This window comes from Populus trichocarpa, chromosome 13 (assembly GCF_000002775.5).
Source record: "Populus trichocarpa isolate Nisqually-1 chromosome 13, P.trichocarpa_v4.1, whole genome shotgun sequence".
In the NCBI taxonomy this organism is placed as follows: Eukaryota; Viridiplantae; Streptophyta; class Magnoliopsida; order Malpighiales; family Salicaceae; genus Populus; species Populus trichocarpa.
Window position 1 is genome coordinate 14,375,923 of NC_037297.2, and position 21,083 is coordinate 14,397,005.

General features: G+C 32.3%; 2 protein-coding genes across 7 annotated transcripts; one reads left to right on the top strand and one right to left on the bottom strand.

The window, feature by feature from the left end:
• The first annotated feature begins 1,122 nt into the window (after nt 1-1,122).
• On the top strand, nt 1,123-14,626 carry LOC18109364 (UPF0481 protein At3g47200). 3 transcript variants are annotated; one of them, XM_052446673.1, is made up of 3 exons: nt 1,123-1,295; nt 1,453-1,575; nt 13,354-14,626. In XM_052446673.1, the coding sequence occupies exons 2-3, from the start codon at nt 1,462-1,464 to the stop codon at nt 14,530-14,532; spliced, it is 1,293 nt and encodes a 430-aa protein (XP_052302633.1). In that variant the 5' UTR covers nt 1,123-1,295; nt 1,453-1,461; the 3' UTR covers nt 14,533-14,626. The 3 variants fall into 3 exon arrangements, with proteins under 3 accessions (XP_052302633.1, XP_052302634.1, XP_006387640.2); XM_052446674.1 differs by lacking the exon at nt 1,453-1,575 and having other exon boundaries at nt 13,231-14,626; XM_006387578.3 differs by lacking the exons at nt 1,123-1,295; nt 1,453-1,575 and adding an exon at nt 12,855-13,073 and having other exon boundaries at nt 13,231-14,626.
• LOC7494435 (UPF0481 protein At3g47200) lies at nt 7,084-19,306 on the bottom strand. Of its 4 annotated transcripts, none has more exons than XM_052446672.1 (3): nt 19,050-19,306; nt 18,723-18,963; nt 7,084-8,319 (listed from the first exon to the last, which is right to left on the bottom strand). In XM_052446672.1, the coding sequence occupies exons 1-3, from the start codon at nt 19,232-19,234 to the stop codon at nt 7,243-7,245; spliced, it is 1,503 nt and encodes a 500-aa protein (XP_052302632.1). In that variant the 5' UTR covers nt 19,235-19,306; the 3' UTR covers nt 7,084-7,242. The 4 variants fall into 4 exon arrangements, with proteins under 4 accessions (XP_052302632.1, XP_052302631.1, XP_024439221.2 ...); XM_052446671.1 differs by having other exon boundaries at nt 7,084-7,827; nt 18,231-18,963; XM_024583453.2 differs by having other exon boundaries at nt 7,084-7,598; nt 18,002-18,963.
• Between the last annotated feature and the right edge of the window lie 1,777 nt (nt 19,307-21,083).

The following is a 21,083-nucleotide window of genomic DNA, read 5'->3' on the forward strand; positions in this document are numbered from 1 at the left end:
AGGCTGGTCTGGTTTGTCTTGAGGGGAGAGCAAGGGCTACTTAGGTATTTTTTAAGTAAATATTGTTTTTTTTTATCAATGTTGTTCTTCAACATTAAATTAATTTAAAATTAAGTTTTTTATTTTATTTTTCAAGATTATCCCCTTCAATTTTTCAAGCAAACCCATATTAACTTAAATAGATCAAGTGTTTTTTCATCTTAAATAAAAAAATTGTTTAAAATTTGTTTTTCAAGAAGATATATCACTAATAATTGGATTTTTTTTTTTTGAGCTTTAAAACAATTTTGTTCCTATCCGTGACATAGAACGGGGAAAATTACCAGTTCTTCACTAAAGAAAGTGAAATAAACTCCTTACCTTTCTATTGTTTATAACAAAAATCATTATTTATATATAACAAAATTACATGTTTTTTTTATTATCATACAAGTTTTGAATTCTAAAACACTATTTATAAGAAAGAAATATTTTACGGGTATATAATTTCAAACTTGGATGATATATTTAAAGTTTTATATAAGAAATATTCATTTTTTTATAGATAAAAATTGCTAATACCATCTACCTTTAAATATAAAAATAATAAGATTTAATTTTAAGGAGTAGTTTAACTGGTCAGACTCTAAGTTTGCTTCTTAAAAGTTATCAGTTCAAGTTTTACAAACCTCAGGATTACTGAAGATTTAGATGATTGTTAATTTTAGAATTTGTAAAATTAATCAAAATACACGAGATATCCACCTTAATAAAAAATAATAATAATAATAAAATAATAGGAATTGAATCCCGACAGATAACATCAATGTTTTCCCAATACGGTCTATTAATGCTATGCTTGGGAGGCTAGTGTGAAAGGAAAGAACGCGCTCCGTAGCTATCTGGACTTCGAGCGTGTTTGACAGTGTGATTGCGGGTGCTTTTCAAATAACTTTTCGTGCCAAAATACATGCCAATAATGTTTTTTCATTTTTTAAAAATTATTTTTAACATCAGTATATCAAAACGATCCAAAACATACAAACCATATTAAATTTTAGTAAAAAAAAAAAAATTCAAAATTTTTGGAAACGCAGCCGCCGCCGCAGCCGCCGCCGCGTTCCCAAACGAGTTCGAAGGGTTATCCCTCTCGTTGCCAAGAAAGCCTATGCTGATATCTAGGAGCTTATGAAGGTGGAAACAAACAGCCAAGCTTTCCTTACCAGCTAGCACACAAAAGATAGAAGGTGGCTAGTGACTAAACTGAAGCCCATCAAGAAACATCAGCTCGTGGCAGCCGCAGCATATTATTCCAGGTAAACAAAGCTTGGACAAAATCAAACATTTTAGTTTGGTTATCAATCATGTATTCATTTGGTATCCACTTTCTAGTCTACTTGCACACACAATGATGTTAGATTACTGAAGTTACTTTCATTATTTCCCATGGTGATCCGGTTTTCTGTGTATTAGTTCGCGTCTATGGCTAATCCAGTTGCAGCTGAGGATGGTCCTAGCCACAGATATCCATGGCTGGATGGAATCATGATAAAGATTGACAATTTGTCTCCGCTATCAAATTGGAGCATTTGGAAGGTTTCATATAGCCTTCGGACTGTGAATGAAGATGCCTACAATCCTCACATCATCTCAATCGGACCTCTTCACAAAGGAGAGCACAAATTGCTATCCATGGAGGTTCACAAATTGCATTATATGCGATCCCTCCTACAACGAACACCAGATTTACATGAGACTCTCAAATCTTCTGCTGAGGCCATCCAAAAGTTCGAGAAAAAGGTTCGTGCTTGCTATGCAGAGCCAATCGAGATGAGTTCAAGTGAGCTTGCTGAGATTTTGTTAGTCGATGGTTGCTTTATGCTTGAACTTTTTATAAGAAACTCGAAAGATGATCTTAGAGTGCAAGATGATCCCTTGTTTCACTCCTCGTGGATTATAACACTCCAGCGAGACCTTGCATTGCTTGAGAATCAGATTCCATTCTTTGTTCTGGAAAGACTGTACTCGCAAGTAGTGGAGTCTAGTACTATTGGTCAGTCATTGCCTAGCCTCCCTGAGCTCGCTCTTGGTTTCTTCAAATCAGTTCTGTACATTAATGATGAGAATTTTAGGATCATTAGGAGGAGACCCTATCCCCATTTGCTTGATTTAATTCACAATTGCTACTTACCCCCAGCATTATCTGGAAGAAGCAATATTATTGGAAAATGGATTTCAACGCAGCCGGCAACATTACTTGATGAGGCTGGAATCGTGTTTAGGAAAGGTACAGAAAGAACTCTATTTGACTTGACGTTCGGAAACGGTGCAGTACTCGAAATCCCACCATTGCGCATCCATGATTCTACAGTCCCACTCTTCCAAAATCTCATTGCTTACGAGGAACTTTCACGCGGTACTGCACAATACATCACATCTTATTTCGCACTGATGTCCCGTCTTGTTTATGATCGGGGAGATGCTGAACTACTTGAGAGCAAAGGTATAATTCAAAACGATACGAGTGGTTGGAAAGATGTTTCAGTGCTCTTCAATGATATGTGCAAGCAGGTTGCTGTGCAAGATTTCTGTTATGCAGAACTATGTCAGGATTTGAACTCAAACTTCAGGACTCGGCGGGCTTTATACAAGGCGACCTTGAGAAAGACCTATTTCAGAAGTCCATGGACAACTGTATCGGTCATGGCTGCCTGCGTTCTTCTTTCTCTTGCTGTAATTCAAACGGTATACACAGTACTTTCGTATTATCCTCAAAATTGATAGTTGTCTGAGTGTTTTGTTTCTACAATTTGTTCAAGAATTAAGCTTTTATGCATAATAAATATTGCGTGTTCATGGAAACCTTTTCGTTTTAGATTCGAGTGAAAGCTCGAAAGTTCAATTTCTTGTGACTGAAAAATCAAGCTACAGAACAGGAGAATACATTTACTCATGGCCTTACTTCAATATCACCAGATCTTGTTTTTCATCGAGCAAAACCCCTGCGTGCACTGTATTAATCTGTGCGGCCTTAACTTTTTGGTGAAAGTTATATTTTTTAAAAGTTATCTGAAAGTTAAAATTACAGACTTAAGAAAACGAAGTGTTTGTCAGTACATGTTATTAAATATTTTTATAATTATAATCACAATTATCAATCCAAATTAAAATAAAAACTATATCTCAGATTAAAAAAAACAAAGACAATATATATATATATATATATATATATATATATATATATATATATATATAATTAGAGAGATAAAGACATAAAACAAATATGTTTTTAAAATAAATTTATGTACTAGAAAGATCAAGAAAAATATATTTGGACTATCTTCATCTTTTTTGTTCAAAAAAATCATGATTTTGTAATTGGATAATCACTTTTGTTCAATTTAAGGATATTTTAATACGCGTCTAATTTCGACTTTTATGTTCTAAAATCAAGAATAAGCAAATTGAAATTAATATATATTTGAGCATGGAATTTTTTATGTTAAAATTGCAGTCTACAATATATTATTTTCCCCGAATGCACATGAGCATTCACACCCTTCCAAATTCATATATTAATCAATAGCCCAATCCATGAGAAGAACGTGCGTCTTTTAGAGTGTGTTTATTATTATAGTAATTTTTATAGTTAAAGTTTAAAAAAATTAAGTTTTGAAAAATTATTTTTTATTGTAATCAGTGCAGTTAAAATATATGTTTGGTTTAAAGTGTTTTCTTAATTTATGTTTATGAAGAAACATGTTAAAAATATTTGGTTAAAAATTATGGTTTAATTTGATATTAGTAATAAAATTATCTAAAAGAATATAAATTTTAATTTTAATTTTAATTTTTAATTACATAAAATTTAATTTTATAACCAATACAATATTATAAAAACCGAAATATAATATAACTTGTTGTTTTGTGGTAGTTGGTATAACGAGGGTTGTTCTTTTTTTTCCTGCAGTTATGAAGAAATTATAGACAAATAAATAAGAAGAAAGAGACGTTGCAATTGTCAGTTTTGAGGGTCAAGCAGTAAGAATGATGAAATGAATGCAAAATTATTGTTGCATTTTAAATGCTTTTTAGCAGTACTATATAAAGATGAGCTGGGGTCCAACAATAATTTTAAATGCTTTTTAGCAGTACTATAAGATGAGCTGTGGTCCAACATGCGCAAAAATAAAAAAAAAAGGGGGGGGGGGGGGGGTGTGGGAATCGCTTGAAGCAAGTGGTGTAGCCTATCATGTTTATTATATTATAGAATACTCTAGAAGGTGGGGAAAATACTGTAATTTTTCTCATGTTTTTTATGCATTAGTGTTTCACTATGTACATGTACGGTGAAACTCTTAATTTTTTTTTTCTGTTTTTTATGTTTTTATGGATTTATTTTTACTTTTTTCTTTGTTTTTTTTCTTTTAATGAATTTTTTTGTTTAATTTAGTTTGTTAATGTGAAATTTTTTTTTATTTAGTTATCAGACTTTCATGACACGGATCTCGGGTTTGACGGGTTAACCTGGTTTGACGAGTTAACCTGAAATTTATTTTTTTTTTGCTTTTTAATCAATTTTTTTCATTTAGTTTAGTTTGTTAATTTTTTTTATTTAACCCGTCGATTTTTTTTTCTATTTAGTTATCAAACTTTCATGACGTGAATCTTAGGTTTAACGGGTTAACTCAGTTGATTCAGATTTTTTTTCCTTTTCCTCATTAGTAACATGCTTATGTCTTTTGTTTGTTTTTAGTTTTTTTATTTTTAATTAATTTTTTTGTTTAATTTACGTTGTTAATGTTCAATTTTTTTCTATTTAGTTATCAAACTTTCATGACACGGATCCTGGGTTTGACAGGTAACCTGGTTTGACGGGTTAGCCCAATTAATTCTGGATAACCCGTCAATTTTTATTTTTTTCAATTTAATTATCAAACTTTCACGACACGAATCCAAGGTTTGATGAGTTAACCTGGTTTAAAGGGTTAACCCAGTTAATTCAGATTTTTTTCTTTTTCTTCATTAGTTTTTTTTTTCTATTGGTTTTTTTTTCTAATTAATTTATTTAATTATCACACTTTTATGACACAACCTTGCAGACAGACCCGCATCCAAGGCTATTGGGTCTGGTATTGCAGCTAGACCTACCGGTAATGCAAGTTTAATGTTATTATTAATATTATAAATATTACTTTTAGGTCAGACGTTATAGCCAAACCCAAGATTCTTGGATATAGCTTTGCAGAAAGACTTAACACTTTTACATCTTAGCTTTTTCTTGGTATTTTTTATACAAAAAAAATTAACTCGCGACATCGCGCGGGTAATATAACTAGTATATTTTTAAAACTCATAACCAAACATGTTTGATAAATTGTGTTTATACAAAACACGGTCGTATTTGGTATTTTTTAAAAAAATTAAATTTTCACTTTTAGATCCATCGATTTCCACTTCCCATTGACGTTGTTGTATTCTTCTCTTCTTAGTCATTGATTTCTCTTTAAACGAGTTGGAACATCATTGAATTAGTATTAGTTTGGGCAATTTGAGAACAAGCTTCAACTTAAGCTTCTTCTTGTAACGGCTCATTCCGTTTAATTCACCGATTTCCTTATCATCTGAGGAGTTATGGCAATTGTCGTCGGTGGTAGGGTTATGTCTAGTGGATTGACTGAGGAGAATGGAGGCAGTAACAGAGCAGTTGGTGATAGTAGAGGCAGCAATGGAGGCGAGATAAAAGAAGCAATGAAGAATGAATTGAGAAGGGGAAAAGGGATAAGGGGAGAAAGGGAAATACGGGTTTGTATCCCTAGCACAAAATGGAATTTATTAAAAAAAATAAGTTGGATCTTATTAGAGCAACTATACATACATAAATATTGTAGCAAGCTTTTTAAGTTGGCCTGGTGCCAATAAATCTTCATTTAAAATCTAAAATAAGAATAACATAGATTTGCACTACAATTATAAACCTGATATAGCATGGTGGGTTAAGTTATTGACCTATTGATTTAAGATTTTACTAGGGAGTTATTGATTAAAAAACCAAATATTTGTTTTTCAATTGGCAATCATAATAAAAAAAAATAATTTTCAAATTAAAATAGTTGTACAATATGCAAAGATATTTTATGCGCAACTAGGTGTCTTGCACAAGTATTACTCTCACAACTTTCAAATTTTATTTTTCTTCTTTGGATCCCTTACATTCTCATTTAAATTAATTCATCTTTCAATATCCAATGCTCATGAAAAGAAAAAGAAATCAAATAGCTACAAGAAAAGAATGATATAATAAAAAAAAACATGAGAGGAGAGATAAAAAAGAAGAGAAAAGAAAAGAAAAAATAAGACACTGAATACACATCAAAGTTTAGATGATGATACTTCCAATATAAAAAAATATCTCAATGGTACGAATCCATAGACGTATTCACTTGTTGGTATCTCATCACTGGCTCCAAAGTTGGATTTTCATGTTGTCTATAAATTTATCCTGTTAAGAACTTTCTAACGTTACTAAAAAAAATCATCCTCAAAGCTCTGATGTATCTTCAATGTCTTATTTTTTTTCGTTTTTTTGTTACCTTTTTTCTTTGCTCTCTTCTTTCTTATCTTTGTGTGCCATCTCATCTTTTCTTCTAGCCATTGAATTACTATTTTTTTCATGGACATTGTATCTTAGTAAAGAAATTAGTTTGAATGGAAATGCAAAGGATTTGAAGAAGAAAATAAAATGGGAGTACTTTGCACAATAATTACTACATGCACAATCCACTGGTCACATGATTGTATGTGCACATATTATATCACTCTGCTAATTTAAGAATTATTTTTCATTTATGCTATGCTAGATTGATAAATATTTTTGCATAAAAAAACTTTTATTTTAAGATTTTTTTTTTGTTTTTTTTCTTAAAAAAATTTTGGTTAACAAGAATCAAATCAAGTGACCAAGATCTTTGAAAGAATAAACCATCCAATAGATAAAAAGGCTAACAAGCCCAAGCTAAACTATTTTTACAAGTGGTATAGTTCAATTGGTCAAGTTTTAAGTTTGTTCCCTAAAAATCATCATTGCGAGTCTTACAAACCTCATAACTGAAGACTTTACATTATCATTAACTTCAAGACCTGTAAAATTAGTCAAGGTATGTGTAAACTGACCCGAATATACACATTAATAAAAAGAAGAAGAAGAAGAGAAATAGCTACAAAGCTAAACCAAATACTGAAACAAAACATAAGGCAATTAGATCATTGGTAATAAGCTAGTACTGAATATACAGTTTGTAACGCAGCAAGACTTAGAAGCACAAAGCCAGCAACTAGTGATATAATTGCCCATGGATTCTTGCAATGGTCTCTTCTGAAGTCTGCTTTGTATCTATACCATTGTTTGTTATAGTATGCATTCACATCCTCACATAACCCAGCATAGTAAAAGTCCTGCAAAACAATCTGCTTGCAGATACTGTTAAAAAAAGCTGAAACATCTTCCCAGCCACCAAAATCATTCTCAATAATCAGTTTTTGCACAAGCAATTCAACATCATTAGGTGTGTCAATGAGACGATCCATGAGCAAGAAGTAAGACGTAATGTACTGTTGACCTCCATGGAATCTTTGCTCATAAGCAATGAGGTTCTGGAAGAGTGAAACTGTTGAATCATGGATGCGTAATGGTGGGATCTTGAAAACACCATTTTCAAACTTCAAGTCAAATAGACTGCTCGTTGTGCCCCTTTCGAACTTGATTCCAGCCTCAAGGAGTACCGATGAACAGTGTATGAATTCCCATCCTCCCCTGCCTCTTGGATTTGGTCTTGAAGAAGAGGGCAGGTAGCAGTTGTGTATTAGGGCAAGCAAATGGGGGACTATTCTCCGGCTGACAGCTAAAGTTCCTATATTGATATACAGAGATGATTTAAAGAAATCGAAAGCTAGATCGGGCAGGGTAGGCAGTGATTGACCAATGGCACTAGGTTTTACTGTAAGCTTGAACAACCATTCAAGAGCAAAGAATGGAATCTGATTCTCTAGCAGTGCCAAGTCGCGGCGAAGAGTTAAAACCATCCAAGAAGTATTGAAAACAGGATCATCTTGCAATCGCAGATCAGCCATGGAGAACCTCAAGAAAAGTTCGAGTATAAAGCAACCATCAACCAACAACATTTTGGCAAGATCATATTTTTCGTATTTGTCAATTGGTTCGGCATAGCAAGCTCGGATGTGCTTGTCAAAACGTAGGATGGCTTTGCCACATTCATCTAGACTCTTAGCAGGATCCGGTGTCCGTTCAAGGAGAGACAGCATGTAGTGCCGTTTGTGAACCTCCATAGCTAGCACGTTCTGCTCTCCATGGTGAAGAGGTCCGATGGAGATGATGTGAGGACTGTATGCATCTTTATTCACAGCCAGAAGGTTGTTTGGAACCCTCCAAATACTCCAATTTGATAGTGGATTCAAATAGGCAAGCTCTGTTTTGATGGATTCTAGCCAGGAGGCTGTTTGATCTGTGATGTGAAGTTGATCCATGAGGCCAAATGATTGAAATAAAAGCACCCTGGAAAAGGAAAAAAATTTGAAAATTTCTATCAAATTATGATTATCCAAGAAGAAAAAAACCACCATGACTGAAGTTTCTTTTACCTGGAAAAATATGTGTGCCACAAGTGTGAAGCTGTCGACGTCTTTTGATCCGGCTCTGAGTTCACTGTATCTTCATAGTCTGCCTCTCTTCTTCTAAGCCAGTTTGAAAGATTGAAATGACACCTTATTTTTTTTATTGAATTTGAAGGACTTTCCTCGTAAAATAATGAGGTCTGCCTCCACATGTATGCAATGTTTTTGGACAAATCTGCCTCTTTAATCCCTATGAAAATACTATTGTACTATGTGTTAAAGAATTAATTCCATCAATGCCATAGTTTAATTTTTTTTTGATTGAGTTGATTATTTAAAATAATATCAAAATTATTATAATTAAATTGTTACGAGATCAGATATTATTATTTTTAATTTTTTTAATTAAAATTATAATTTAATTTAAGATAATATGAGTATATAGGTATCGAATTCAAAATGTTTATACTTGAATGATTGTGTTAAAACAATAATATAAAGTTATTAAAGAGATTTTGACACTAAGCTGAGCTTAAATCTCAAAGGATAGGGTCTATTTAAAAATGTGATTGTGGTTGTTTTTTAAAGTGTTTTTCGTGTCGAAATGTATTAAAATGATATTTTTTTTCATTTTTAAAAATTTATTTTTGAGATCAGAGCATCAAAACGATCTAAAATATATATAAAAAAATTTAACAAAATTTTTTTAAAATTTTTTTGAAAACACGGATACAATCGTGTTTCCAAACGCTCATTAAGTTGATGGTTAAAAATGTATATTGTATTTCTTGATTTTTTTGTGTTTAAATCTTAGAATTTATTAAAAAAAATTTGGGTGCACGACAAGGAGGATGTTCCTTAAGATTGTTCAAAAGGAAGGTTTAATATTTAACTATGTTAAAAAAGGTTAAACTTAAACATAAAGAAAGGTAAAACTTGAAAAAAAAAAAAAAGGAAAAGGAAAGCGTACGGCCCAGATTGAGATAGCCTTTAAACTTGAAAATCGAAACCCATTTCAACACAAAGCCCATAATCTCAAAATTTTTATTGATTAAAAGTCCAAACCTACTTGAAGCTAACTATTTTCAATTTCAAGACTCTAGGCCCAAGCTCGAAAGCTGCTCTTCTTCTTCTTTCCATTTTAACAATAATAATTAAAATACAACTAGTTAATTTTCCTTGAAAATAAGTGATTTATTTTTATTATTGAGCAAACAAAATCAAAAAATTAATTACACCAAGAAAACCAGAAAAAAAATAACCGAAAATACCGAACCGTAAAAAAAAACTGATTAAACTGATTAGAATTTTAAAAAAACTGACCGGTTCGGTTTGGTTTCGGTTTTATAAGCTTGAAACCGAAAAAACTGAACCGAACCCAAACAAAAAAAAAATCGAGCCAAACCAAGACAAACCGGGAAAAAACCGAGCCAAACCGGGAAAAAACCGAACCAAACCGGAACTGGTCGGTTTGAACCGGTTTTTGTTCTAAAATAACCGAACCGGAACCGGTCGGTTTGAACCGGTTTTGGGTTTTTTTAATAAAAAATTTGTTTGGTTACTTTTTTTTGATAAAAACCGAACCAAACCGAAAATAATCACCCTAGTTATTATTATTTTTTGTTATAAAAACTCATGATTTCAGATTGTATAGCTGGAAAATGAGCTATTGAACTAAATTGTTAAAATAATGTTATTTGGCATAATTATGGAGAGATTATTCTTTAATTTTAATTTGAAAAAGCAAAGTATAGCTAATACGAGCGTATTCAGGGATTAATTACATACCATGAAAGTGAAGATTTCTTTGATGGTACTGTTCTACCAAATAATTTATTCATTGGTGATATGGTATCATGTAAGTAAATCTTTGAATGGAAAGTAATTTATTATAATTCTTTTTTTATTTGTATCCGAATCACAAGAATTTTATATCTCAATCTAGGTGCTAGGAACGCAAATGAGTTTCCTAAATCGTAATTGATTTTACTAGATTTCTTTTAAAAAAAAGAATCCATGGTAGATTGTTGATCTTCCTTTTTTTAGAAACCTTTGATTTTTTGTTCATGTTTGTTATGAAAATATTCAATTTTTTTACCCTGTTCCTTAAATTACTTGTAAGAGTCTTTTCTTTCTCATCGAGATGAATCTGATCTATATTTTTAGATTTATTTATAATTTATTTCTTAAAAAAAACTCTTCCTTGAAAAATACAATAACAAAGAAAAGAAAGTCAAGTGAAATGGGAGGATTTTGCCTACCAAAGAAGGTTTTTGAAACAAAAACTACTAAATAAAGGGCCAATCAAGGGATTATCTAATTATTTCTGACATTATAGGTAATAATTATTTAATCTTAATATACTAGAAGTACTATGATATAATGAAATAAGAAAAAAACAATTTCCCTCTTCTTTTTTTTTTTTGCTAGGATTGGAAATCTTGTATTTTCCATATTCATTCAAGAGGCCAACTCGGCCCCTCTATCTCTCTCTCTCTCTATATATATATATTTACATAACGTTCTAATCCACCACCATATCCTGATAGCAAATTTTAGCCTGGTCTAAAAGAAAGATGATGACAGGAAATAGAATGAGACGTTTGATGAACAATAAGCCAATTCAAGAGGTTGACTTGATTTCTGAGTTGCCCGACCCCATCATTCAACATATCATGTCTTCTTTGCCCTACAAAGATGCCGCAAGGATGAGTATTCTGTCCAAGAGATTTGCATCTGCATGGACTTCCTTTCCTATCATCTTTCTTGACGAAACCCTGAACATGGGATCGTGCCTTGAGTTGACAGGTAAACAGAAATTAAATAGTTTTTTGGGCTATGTGGGTGATTTTCTTTCTCGTCGCCGACTGGATGTTAGCTTAGAAAAATTTAGTTTTTGTTTTTGTCTAAATAATAGCTCGATCTGAGCAACCAAATGGTGGTATTGAGAATGCAATTAGTTATGCAATAGAGAATAACGTGAAAGAGCTAGAGCTAGATTTTGTTGGAAAAAGTTTCAAATGTATGGCACATTATAGTTTGCCGATGAAAGTATTGTCTGCGCAGAGTATTATAGCTTTGAGTTTGAAAGGGTTCATGTTAGAGCCACCCCAGAATTTGGCCTTGGATTTCCCTTTCATAAAAGAATTGAGATTGGAAAAGTGTAAGGGGATGCAAAAACTCAGTGTTTCAAGCCAAACACTCAAGATTGTGGTGTTAGAATCTTGTTAAAGGTTGGAGAAGGTTGAAATCGATGCTTCGAATCTCGAATCCTTCTCGTTCGGTGGAGGAGCAAACTCATCCTGCAGCGTCGATATCACCGCTTGCAAGTCCCTCGAATACTTATCTTTGAGGAATGCTGCGATCACAGATGAATGGATTAAACATGAAGTTGCTCAGTTTCTACGACTTGAGGTTTTCAAAGTTGTTGGTGTAGACTAAAATACTTGATATTTGTCTGGGCTTTAAAACAATTTTGCTCCGATCTGTGACATAGTACAGCCTAGGTACCGATTCTTCACTAAAGCAAAAGAAGTAAACAATTTTGGGCTTTAAAAAAATTTTGCTCCTATACTTATATAAAATAAAAATATTATTGAATGTGATGAATTTAATGACTTGTGTAGCAAGACTCAAGTTTATTTAAGTTTTTTCAAATAAATATTGTTTTTTTATCAATTTTATTTTTTAATATTAAGTTAATTTAGAATTGAGCTTTTTAATTTGTTTTGTTTTTTAAGATTATTCTCTTAAATTTTGTAAGTCAACCCATGTTAATTTAGGTAGATTAAATGTTTTTTTATTTTAATATTAAATAAAAAAAATAGTTAAATTCATAGTTAAATTTTTTATTTTTAAAAGACATATAACTAATATTTGGATATTTTTTGAGGGGCTTTAAAACAATTTTGCTTCGATCTGTGAGATAATACGAGGTCATAAATACCGGTTCTTCACTAAAGAAAGTGAAATAAACTTCTTAACTTTCTATTGTTTATAACAAAAACCATTATTTATATATAAAAAAAATTACTTTTTTTTTATTATCATACAAGTTTTGAATTTTAAGAAATATTTTATGGGTATATAATTTCAAACTTGGATGATATATTTAAAGTTTTATATAAGAGATTTTTTTTTTTATATAGATGAAAATTGATAATACCATCTACCTTTAAATATAAAAATAATAGGACTTTGGATCCTGACAGATGATTTCCCAATACGGTATATTAATGCTATGCTTGGGAGGAAAGGACGTGCTAGGTAGCTATCCGGACTTTGTAGAGTTATCCCTCTCGTTGCCAAGAAAGCCTATGCTGATATCCAGGAGCTTATGAAGGTGGAAACAATCAGCCAAGCTTTCCTTACCAGCTAGCACACAAAAGATAGAAGGTGGTAGTGACTAAACTGAAGCCCATCAAGAAACATCAGCTCGTGGCAGCCGCAGCATATCATTCCAGGTAAACAAAGCTTGGACAAAATCAAACATTTTAGTTTGGTTATCAATCATGTATTCATTTGGTATCCACTTTCTAGTCTACTTGCACACACATTGATGTTAGATTACTGAAGTTACTTTCATTATTTCCCATGGTGATCCGGTTTTCTGTGTATTAGTTCGCGTCTATGGCTAATCCAGTTGCAGCTGAGGATGGTCCACGCCGCGAATATCCATGGCTGGATGGAATCAAGCAAGACATTGCAGATTTGTCTCCGGTATCAAATTGGAGCATTTGGAAGGTTCCAAATAGCCTTCGGACTGTGAATGATGATGCCTACAATCCTCACATCATCTCAATCGGACCTCTTCACAGAAGAGAGGAAAAATTGCAATCCATGGAGGTTCACAAATTGTATTATATGCGATCCCTCCTACTACGAACACCAGATGTAGATGAGACTCTCAGATCTTCTGCTGAGGCCATCGAAGATTTCGGGAAAATGGTCCGTGCTTGCTATGCAGAACCAATCCATACGCGTGTAAGTACGCTTGCTGAAATTTTGTTAGTCGATGGTTGCTTTATGCTTGAACTTTTTATAAGATACTCCAAAGTTGATCTTAGAGTGCAAGATGATCCCTTGTTTTACTCCCCGTGGATTATCTTAACTCTCCAGCGAGACCTTGCATTGCTTGAGAATCAGATTCCATTCTTTGTTCTGGAAAGACTGTACTCGCAAGTAGTGGAGTCTAGTACTATTGGTCAGTCATTGCCTAGCCTCCCTGAGCTCGCTCTTGGTTTCTTCAAATCAGTTCTATACATTAATGATGAGAATCTTAGGATCATTAGGAGACCCTATCCCCATGTGCTTGACTTAATTCACAAGTGCTGCTCACCCCAGCCATCCTCTGGAAGTAGCAATATTGGAGAATGGGTTTCAACGCAGCCAGCAACATCACTCAACGAGGCTGGAATTGTGTTTAGGAAAGGTACAACAAGAACTCTATTTGACTTGACGTTCAGAAACGGTGCACTCGAAATCCCACCATTGCTCATCCATGATTCAACAGTCTCACTCTTCCAAAATCTCATTGCTTACGAGCAACTTTCACGCTGTACTGAAAAATACTTCACATCTTATTTCGCACTAATGTCCCGTCTTGTTTATGATCGGAGAGATGCTGAACTACTTGAGAGCAAAGGTATAATTCAAAACGATACGAGTGGTTGGAAAGATATTTCAGTGCTCTTCAATGATATGCGCAAGCAGGTTGCTGTGCAAGATTTCTATTATGCAAACCTATGTCAGAATTTGAACTCAAACTTCAGGACTCGTCCGGCTTTCTACAAGGCGACCTTGAGAAAGACCTATTTCAGAAGTCCATGGACAACTGCATCGGTCATGGCTGCCTGCGTTCTTCTTTCTCTTGCTGTAATTCAAACGGTATACACAGTACTTTCGTATTATCCTCAAAATTGATAGTTGTCTGAGTGTTTTGTTTCCACAATTTGTTCAAGAATTAAGCTTTTATGCATAATAAATATTGCCTGTTCATGGAAACGTTTTCGTTTTAGATTCGAGTGAAAGCTCGAAAGTTCAATTTCTTGTGACTGAAAAATCAAGCTACAGAACAGGAGAATACATTTACTCATGGCCTTACTTCAAAATCGCCAGATCTTGTTTTTCATCGAGCAAAACCCCTGCGTGCACTTTATTCCGTGCGGCCATAACTTTTTGGTTTTTGGCAGCAAACTCGGTAGCTAGTAACAATTCAATGTTGTAATGTTAATGCCTTGGATAGTTAATTTTTTAGCTTTATATATATATATATATATATATATAATCTAAGAAAGTTATGTTTTTTAAAAGTTGAGTTAACAACTAAATTTTTTTTTTTTTTTTTTTGAATTCATCCTTCCAAGAGACAACAAGTCCTGGTAAGAAAAGGAAAACTCGACATTCAAAAGTGCAATGAAAAGCTCTCGGGTGATTTGTTTTAGTTTTTTTCAGCTGTAGTTTGTAGATTCAAATATGCCTCCGGATGCTGGGGCCCGAAAATCCAATAATGTAATAAGTGCACTTTGAATTACTGTCTCCTCCGTATTCCCTCGGGATGGAGATTGGACAGCACAAAATAAGTGAGATCGGACAGCACAAAGTACGATTGTCCAAGAAGAAAAAAACCACCATGGCTTAAGATTCTTTTACCTCGGAGCTCAGTATAAAAAACATATCTAAACGATATGAATTCATAGACATACTCACTTGCTATTATCTTATCACTGCCTCTACAGTTGGATTTTCATGTTGCTTGTAGCTTCATTAAAAATATTTTGACGGTAATAAAAAAATCATTCTCAAAGCTCCTATCAGCTTCTTTTTTTTTCTTTTTTCTTTTTTTAATTTTTGTATTTTTTTTTTTTCTCTTTCTCTTTGTATTTACTTTTTTTTTCCTTCTCTCTTTTTTAATTTTTATATCTATTTTTTTCTTTTCTCTCTCCTCTCTTAGCATCTTCTTTTTTTCTTTTTCTTTTCTCTCTCCTCTCTCCTCTCTTAGCATTTTCTTTTTTCCTTTTTCTTTTTCTTTTGTCTCCTCTCTCCTCTCTTATCTTTATATCTACTTTTTTTTTTCTCTCCTCTCTAATTTTTATTTCTATTTTTTTCTTCTCCCTCCTCTCTCCTCTCTTAGCATCTTCTTTTTTCCTTTTTCTTTTTCTTTTGTCTCCTCTCTCCTCTCTTATCTTTGTATCTACTTTTTTTTTTCCTTCTCTCCTCTCTAATTTTTTTTTCTTTTCTTTTCTCTCTCCTCTCTTACCATCTTCTTTTTTCCTTTTTCTTTTTCTTTTGTCTCCTCTCTCCTCTCTTATCTTTGTATCTACTTTTTTTTTCCTTCTCTCCTCTCTAATTTTTTTTTTCTTTTCTCTCTCCTCTCTTACCATCTTCTTTTTTCCTTTTTTTTTTCCTGTCTCCTCTCTCCTCTCTGTGTCTATTTTTTATTCTTTCCTTTTCTTTTTATTCCTATCTCTTATCTTTGTGTGCCATCTCATCTCTTCTTTTGGTCATTGGATTTTTTTTCATGGACACTGTATCTTCGTTAAGGAATTAGTTTGAATGGAAATCCAAATCCAATAAAAATTAGTATTTGCACAATTACTACATTCACAACACCAGGGGCGGAGCTACAACTATTTGTTAGAGGTGGCCATAAATAATATAATAAGATATAATATTTGTTTTAATTTATTATATATTTATTAAAAAAACTAGTATGATTTAGTTTTATTCAAATAATTTATTACAAAATATATAATGACCTTTATATAAGGTAAAAGATTTAGAGCAATATCAAATTGAATCAAAGTAATGAAGTTAATTTCATCTTCATTATGTATCCACCACTTTAATGTTGTTGGTCTTTATACCTATCAAATATAAACATACAAAGTATATAAGAAACATTAGTTAAAGCGAAATATTATTTTATGTTTGATAAACTTTGAAATAAAATAAAAAATAATAAAGAATAATTCTTATATATTTATTTTAATTGTGCTCATCGTTCTTTTATAGAACAGAAATAATCGATTATCATATCAATTGTGAATCTTTCAACAAATTCTTTTACTATATAGACAATCAAATAATTTGCAAGAAAATCATCTTCTATCCGATTGCGAAGTCTTGTTTTAACAATCTTCATTGCAGAGAAAGCTCATTCAGTAGTTGCTATCGAAATAAAAAGAGTCAAAATAAGCCGAATCAACCTGTCAACTAGTGGATAAATATTTTTTTTTTTTTAAAAAAATCAATTCTTCTTATTTTGTTCATGGTTCAACCTAAAATCAAAACATATGTCGTGAGAAAAAATTGATAATTTTGGTAGCTCTGCTAAAAACAAAACATAAAAAAAAAATTCAACCATAATCAAAACAAACCAATAAAATATATCTAATTAATTAAAAAAATCACTATCAAGAATTTAAAAAACAATTGTTAGAACTAGCAGATCTGAAAAAAAAAATTATAAAAAAATCTTATTAAATTCTTAATAAATATCTTAAAACAAAATAAAAATATATTTTTAATTTAAGATATCGATACCAGTTATCTTATTTGGTTTAATGAAAAATGATTAATCAATAATCTGTTTCAATCTTTTCATAAAAAATTTTTTATTTATAATTTGTATCGACTGAGCGATAGGGAGAGAAAATGTAGCAAATCATACTGATAACTTCATATTTTGTTTCCTTTCCACGTAGGCATGTACATACCATAAAATCAAGACAAAGTCAAAGGAATTCAAAAGTAAAGCAAAGAATAACAAATATATTTACGGTAAGAAGGACCCATCTCATTAAAAAATATTACAACTCCTAATCACATTTAATTATCAAATAAAAAAAATGTCTTGCAAGGCCCGGGCCCCTGCTTGCCACCCTTTCATTCCGCCCCTGCACAACACACCTGATCATGTACGTGCACGTGTTATATAATTGTGCTAATTTAAAAATTATTTTTTAATTATGCTAGTTTAGTAAATATTTTTTTTGTTTTAACCAAATACTGAAACAAAACATAAGGCAATTAGATCATTTGTAATAAGCTAGTACTGAATATACAGTTTGTAATGCAGTAAAACCTAGAAGCACAAAGCCAGCAACTAGTGATATGATTGCCCATGGATTCTTGCAATGGTCTCTTCTGAAGTCTGCTTTGTATCTATAACATTGTTTGTTATAGTATGCATTCACATCCTCACATAACCCAGCATAGTAAAAGTCCTGCAAAACAATCTGCTTGCAGATACTGTTAAAAAAAGCTGAAATATCTTCCCAGCCACCAAAATCATTCTCAATAATCCGTCTTTGCACAAGCAATTCAACATCATTAGGTGTGTCTATGAGACGATCCATGAGCAAGAAGTAAGACGTAATGTACTGTTGACCTCCATGGAATCTTTGCTCATAAGCAATGAGGTTCTGGAAGAGTGAAACTGTTGAATCATGGATGCGTAATGGTGGGATCTTGAAAACACCATTTTCAAACTTCAAGTCAAATAGACTGCTCGTTGTGTCCCTTTCGAACTCGATTCCAGCCTGAAGGAGTACAGATGAATAGTGTATGAATTCCCATCCTCCCCTGCCTCTTGGATTTGGTCTTGAAGAAAAGGGCAGGTAGCAGTTGTGTATTAGGCCAAGCAAATGGGGGACTATTCTCCGGCTGACAGCTAGAGTTCCTCTATTGATATACAGAGATGATTTAAAGAAATCGAAAGCTAGCTCAGGCAGGGTAGGTAGTGACTGACCAATGGCACTAGGTTTTACTGTAAACTTGAACAGCCATTCAAGAGCAAAGAATGGAATCTGATTCTCTAGCAGTGCCAAGTCGCGGCGAAGAGTTAAAACCATCCAAGAAGTATTGAAAACAGGATCATCTTGCAATCGCAGATCAGCCATGGAGAACCTCAAGAAAAGCTCGAGTATAAAGCAACCATCAACCAACAGCATTTTGACAAGATCATTTTCTTTGTATTTGTCAATTGGTTCGGCATAGCAAGCTCGGATGTGCTTGTCAAAACGTAGGATGGCTTTGCCACATTCATCTAGACTCTTAGCAGGATCCGGTGTCCGAGCAAGGAGAGACAGCATGTAGTGCAATTTGTGAACCTCCATAGCTAGCACGTTCTGCTCTCCATGGTGAAGAGGTCCGATGGAGATGATGTGAGGACTGTATGCATCTTTATTCACAGCCAGAAGGTTGTTTGGAACCCTCCAAATACTCCAATTTGATAGTGGATTCAAATGAGCAAGCTCTATTTTGATGGATTCTAGCCATGTTCTCTCGGCCGGAACTTGATTTGTGATGTGAAGTTGATCCATGAGGCCAAATGATTGAAATAAAAGCACCCTGGAAAAGGAAAAAAATTTGAAAATTTCTATCAAATTATGATTATCCAAGAAGAAAAAAACCACCATGACTGAAGTTTCTTTTACCTGGAAAAATATGTGTGCCACAAGTGTGAAGCTGTCGACGTCTTTTGATCCGGCTCTGAGTTCACTGTATCTTCATAGTCTGCCTCTCTTCTTCTAAGCCAGTTTGAAAGATTGAAATGACACCTTATTTTTTTTATTGAATTTGAAGGACTTTCCTCGTAAAATAATGAGGTCTGCCTCCACATGTATGCAATGTTTTTGGACAAATCTGCCCCTTTAATCCCTATGAAAATACTATTGTACTATGTGTTAAAGAATTAATTCCATCAATGCCATAGTTTAATTTTTTTTTGATTGAGTTGATTATTTAAAATAATATCAAAATTATTATAATTAAATTGTTACGAGATCAGATATTATTATTTTTAATTTTTGTAATTAAAATTATAATTTAATTTAAGATAATATGAGTATATAGGTATCGAATTCAAAATGTTTATACTTGAATGATTGTGTTAAAACAATAATATAAAGTTATTAAAGAGATTTTGACACTAAGCTGAGCTTAAATCTCTAAGGATAGGGTCTATTTGAAAATGTGGTTGTGGTTGTTTTTTAAAGTGTTTTTCGTGTTGAAATGTATTAAAATGATATTTTTTTTTATTTTTAAAAATTTATTTTTGAGATCAGCGCATCAAAACGATCTAAAATATATATAAAAAAATTTAACAAAATTTTTTTTTAATTTTTTTGAAAACACGGATACAATCGTGTTTCCAAACGCTCATTAAGTTGATGGTTAAAAATGTATATTGTATTTCTTGATTTTTTTGTGTTTAAATCTTAGAATTTATTAAAAAAAATTTGGGTGCACGATAAGGAGGATGTTCCTTAAGATTGTTCAAAAGGAAGGTTTAATATTTAACTATGTTAAAAAAGGTTAAACATCAAGAAAGGTAAAACTTGAAAGAAAAAAAAAGATAAAAAGGAAAGCGTACGGCCCAGATTGGGATGGCCTTTAGAACTTGAAAATCGAAACCCATTTCAACACAAAGCCCATAATCTCAAATTATTTATCGATTAAAAGTCCAAACCTACTTGAAGCTAACTATTTTCCATTTCAAGACTCTTGGCCCAAACTCGAAAGCTCTTCTTCTTCTTTCCATTTTAACAATAATAATTAAAATACCACTAGTTCATTTTCCTTGAAAATAGGTGATTTATTGTTATTATTAGGGGTGAGCAAAAAAACCAAAAAACTAATTACACCGAGAAAACCAGAAAAAAATAACTGAAAAAACCGAACCGTGAAAAAAAACTGATTAGAATTTTTAAAAAACCGACTAGTTCGGTTCGGTTTTGATTTTATAAGTCTGAAACCAAAAAAACCGAACTGAACCCAAACCGGAAAAAACCAAGCTAAATTGAAAAAACCGAGTCAAACCAAAAAACCGAGCCAAACCGGAACTGGTCGGTTTGAACTGGTTTTTGTTCTAAAATAACTGAACCGAAACCGGTCGGTTTGAACCAGTTTCGGTTTTTTTAAAAAAAATTAGTTTGGTTACTTTTTTTATATATATAAAAACCGAACTGAACCGAAAATGATCACCTTAGTTATTATTATTTTTTGTTATAAGAACTCATGATTTCAAATTGTATAATTGAACTAAATTGTTAAAATAATGTTATTTGGCATTATTATGGAGAGATTATTCTTTAATTTTAATTTGAAAAAGCAAAGTATAGGTAATACGAGCGTATTCAGGGATTCATTACATACCATGAAAGTGAAGATTTCTTCGATGGTACTGTTCTACCAAATAATTTATTCATTGGTGATATGGTATCATGTAAGTAAATCTTTGAATGGAAAGTAATTTATTATAATTCTTTTTTTATTTGTATCCGAATCACAAGAATTTTATATCTCAATCTAGGTGCTAGGAACGCAAATGAGTTTCCTAAATCGTAATTGATTTTACTAGATTTCTTTTAAAAAAAAGAATCCATGGTAGATTGTTCTTCCTTTGTTTAGCAGCCTTTGATTTTTTGTTCATGTTTGTTATGAAAATATTCAATTTCTTTTACCTGTTC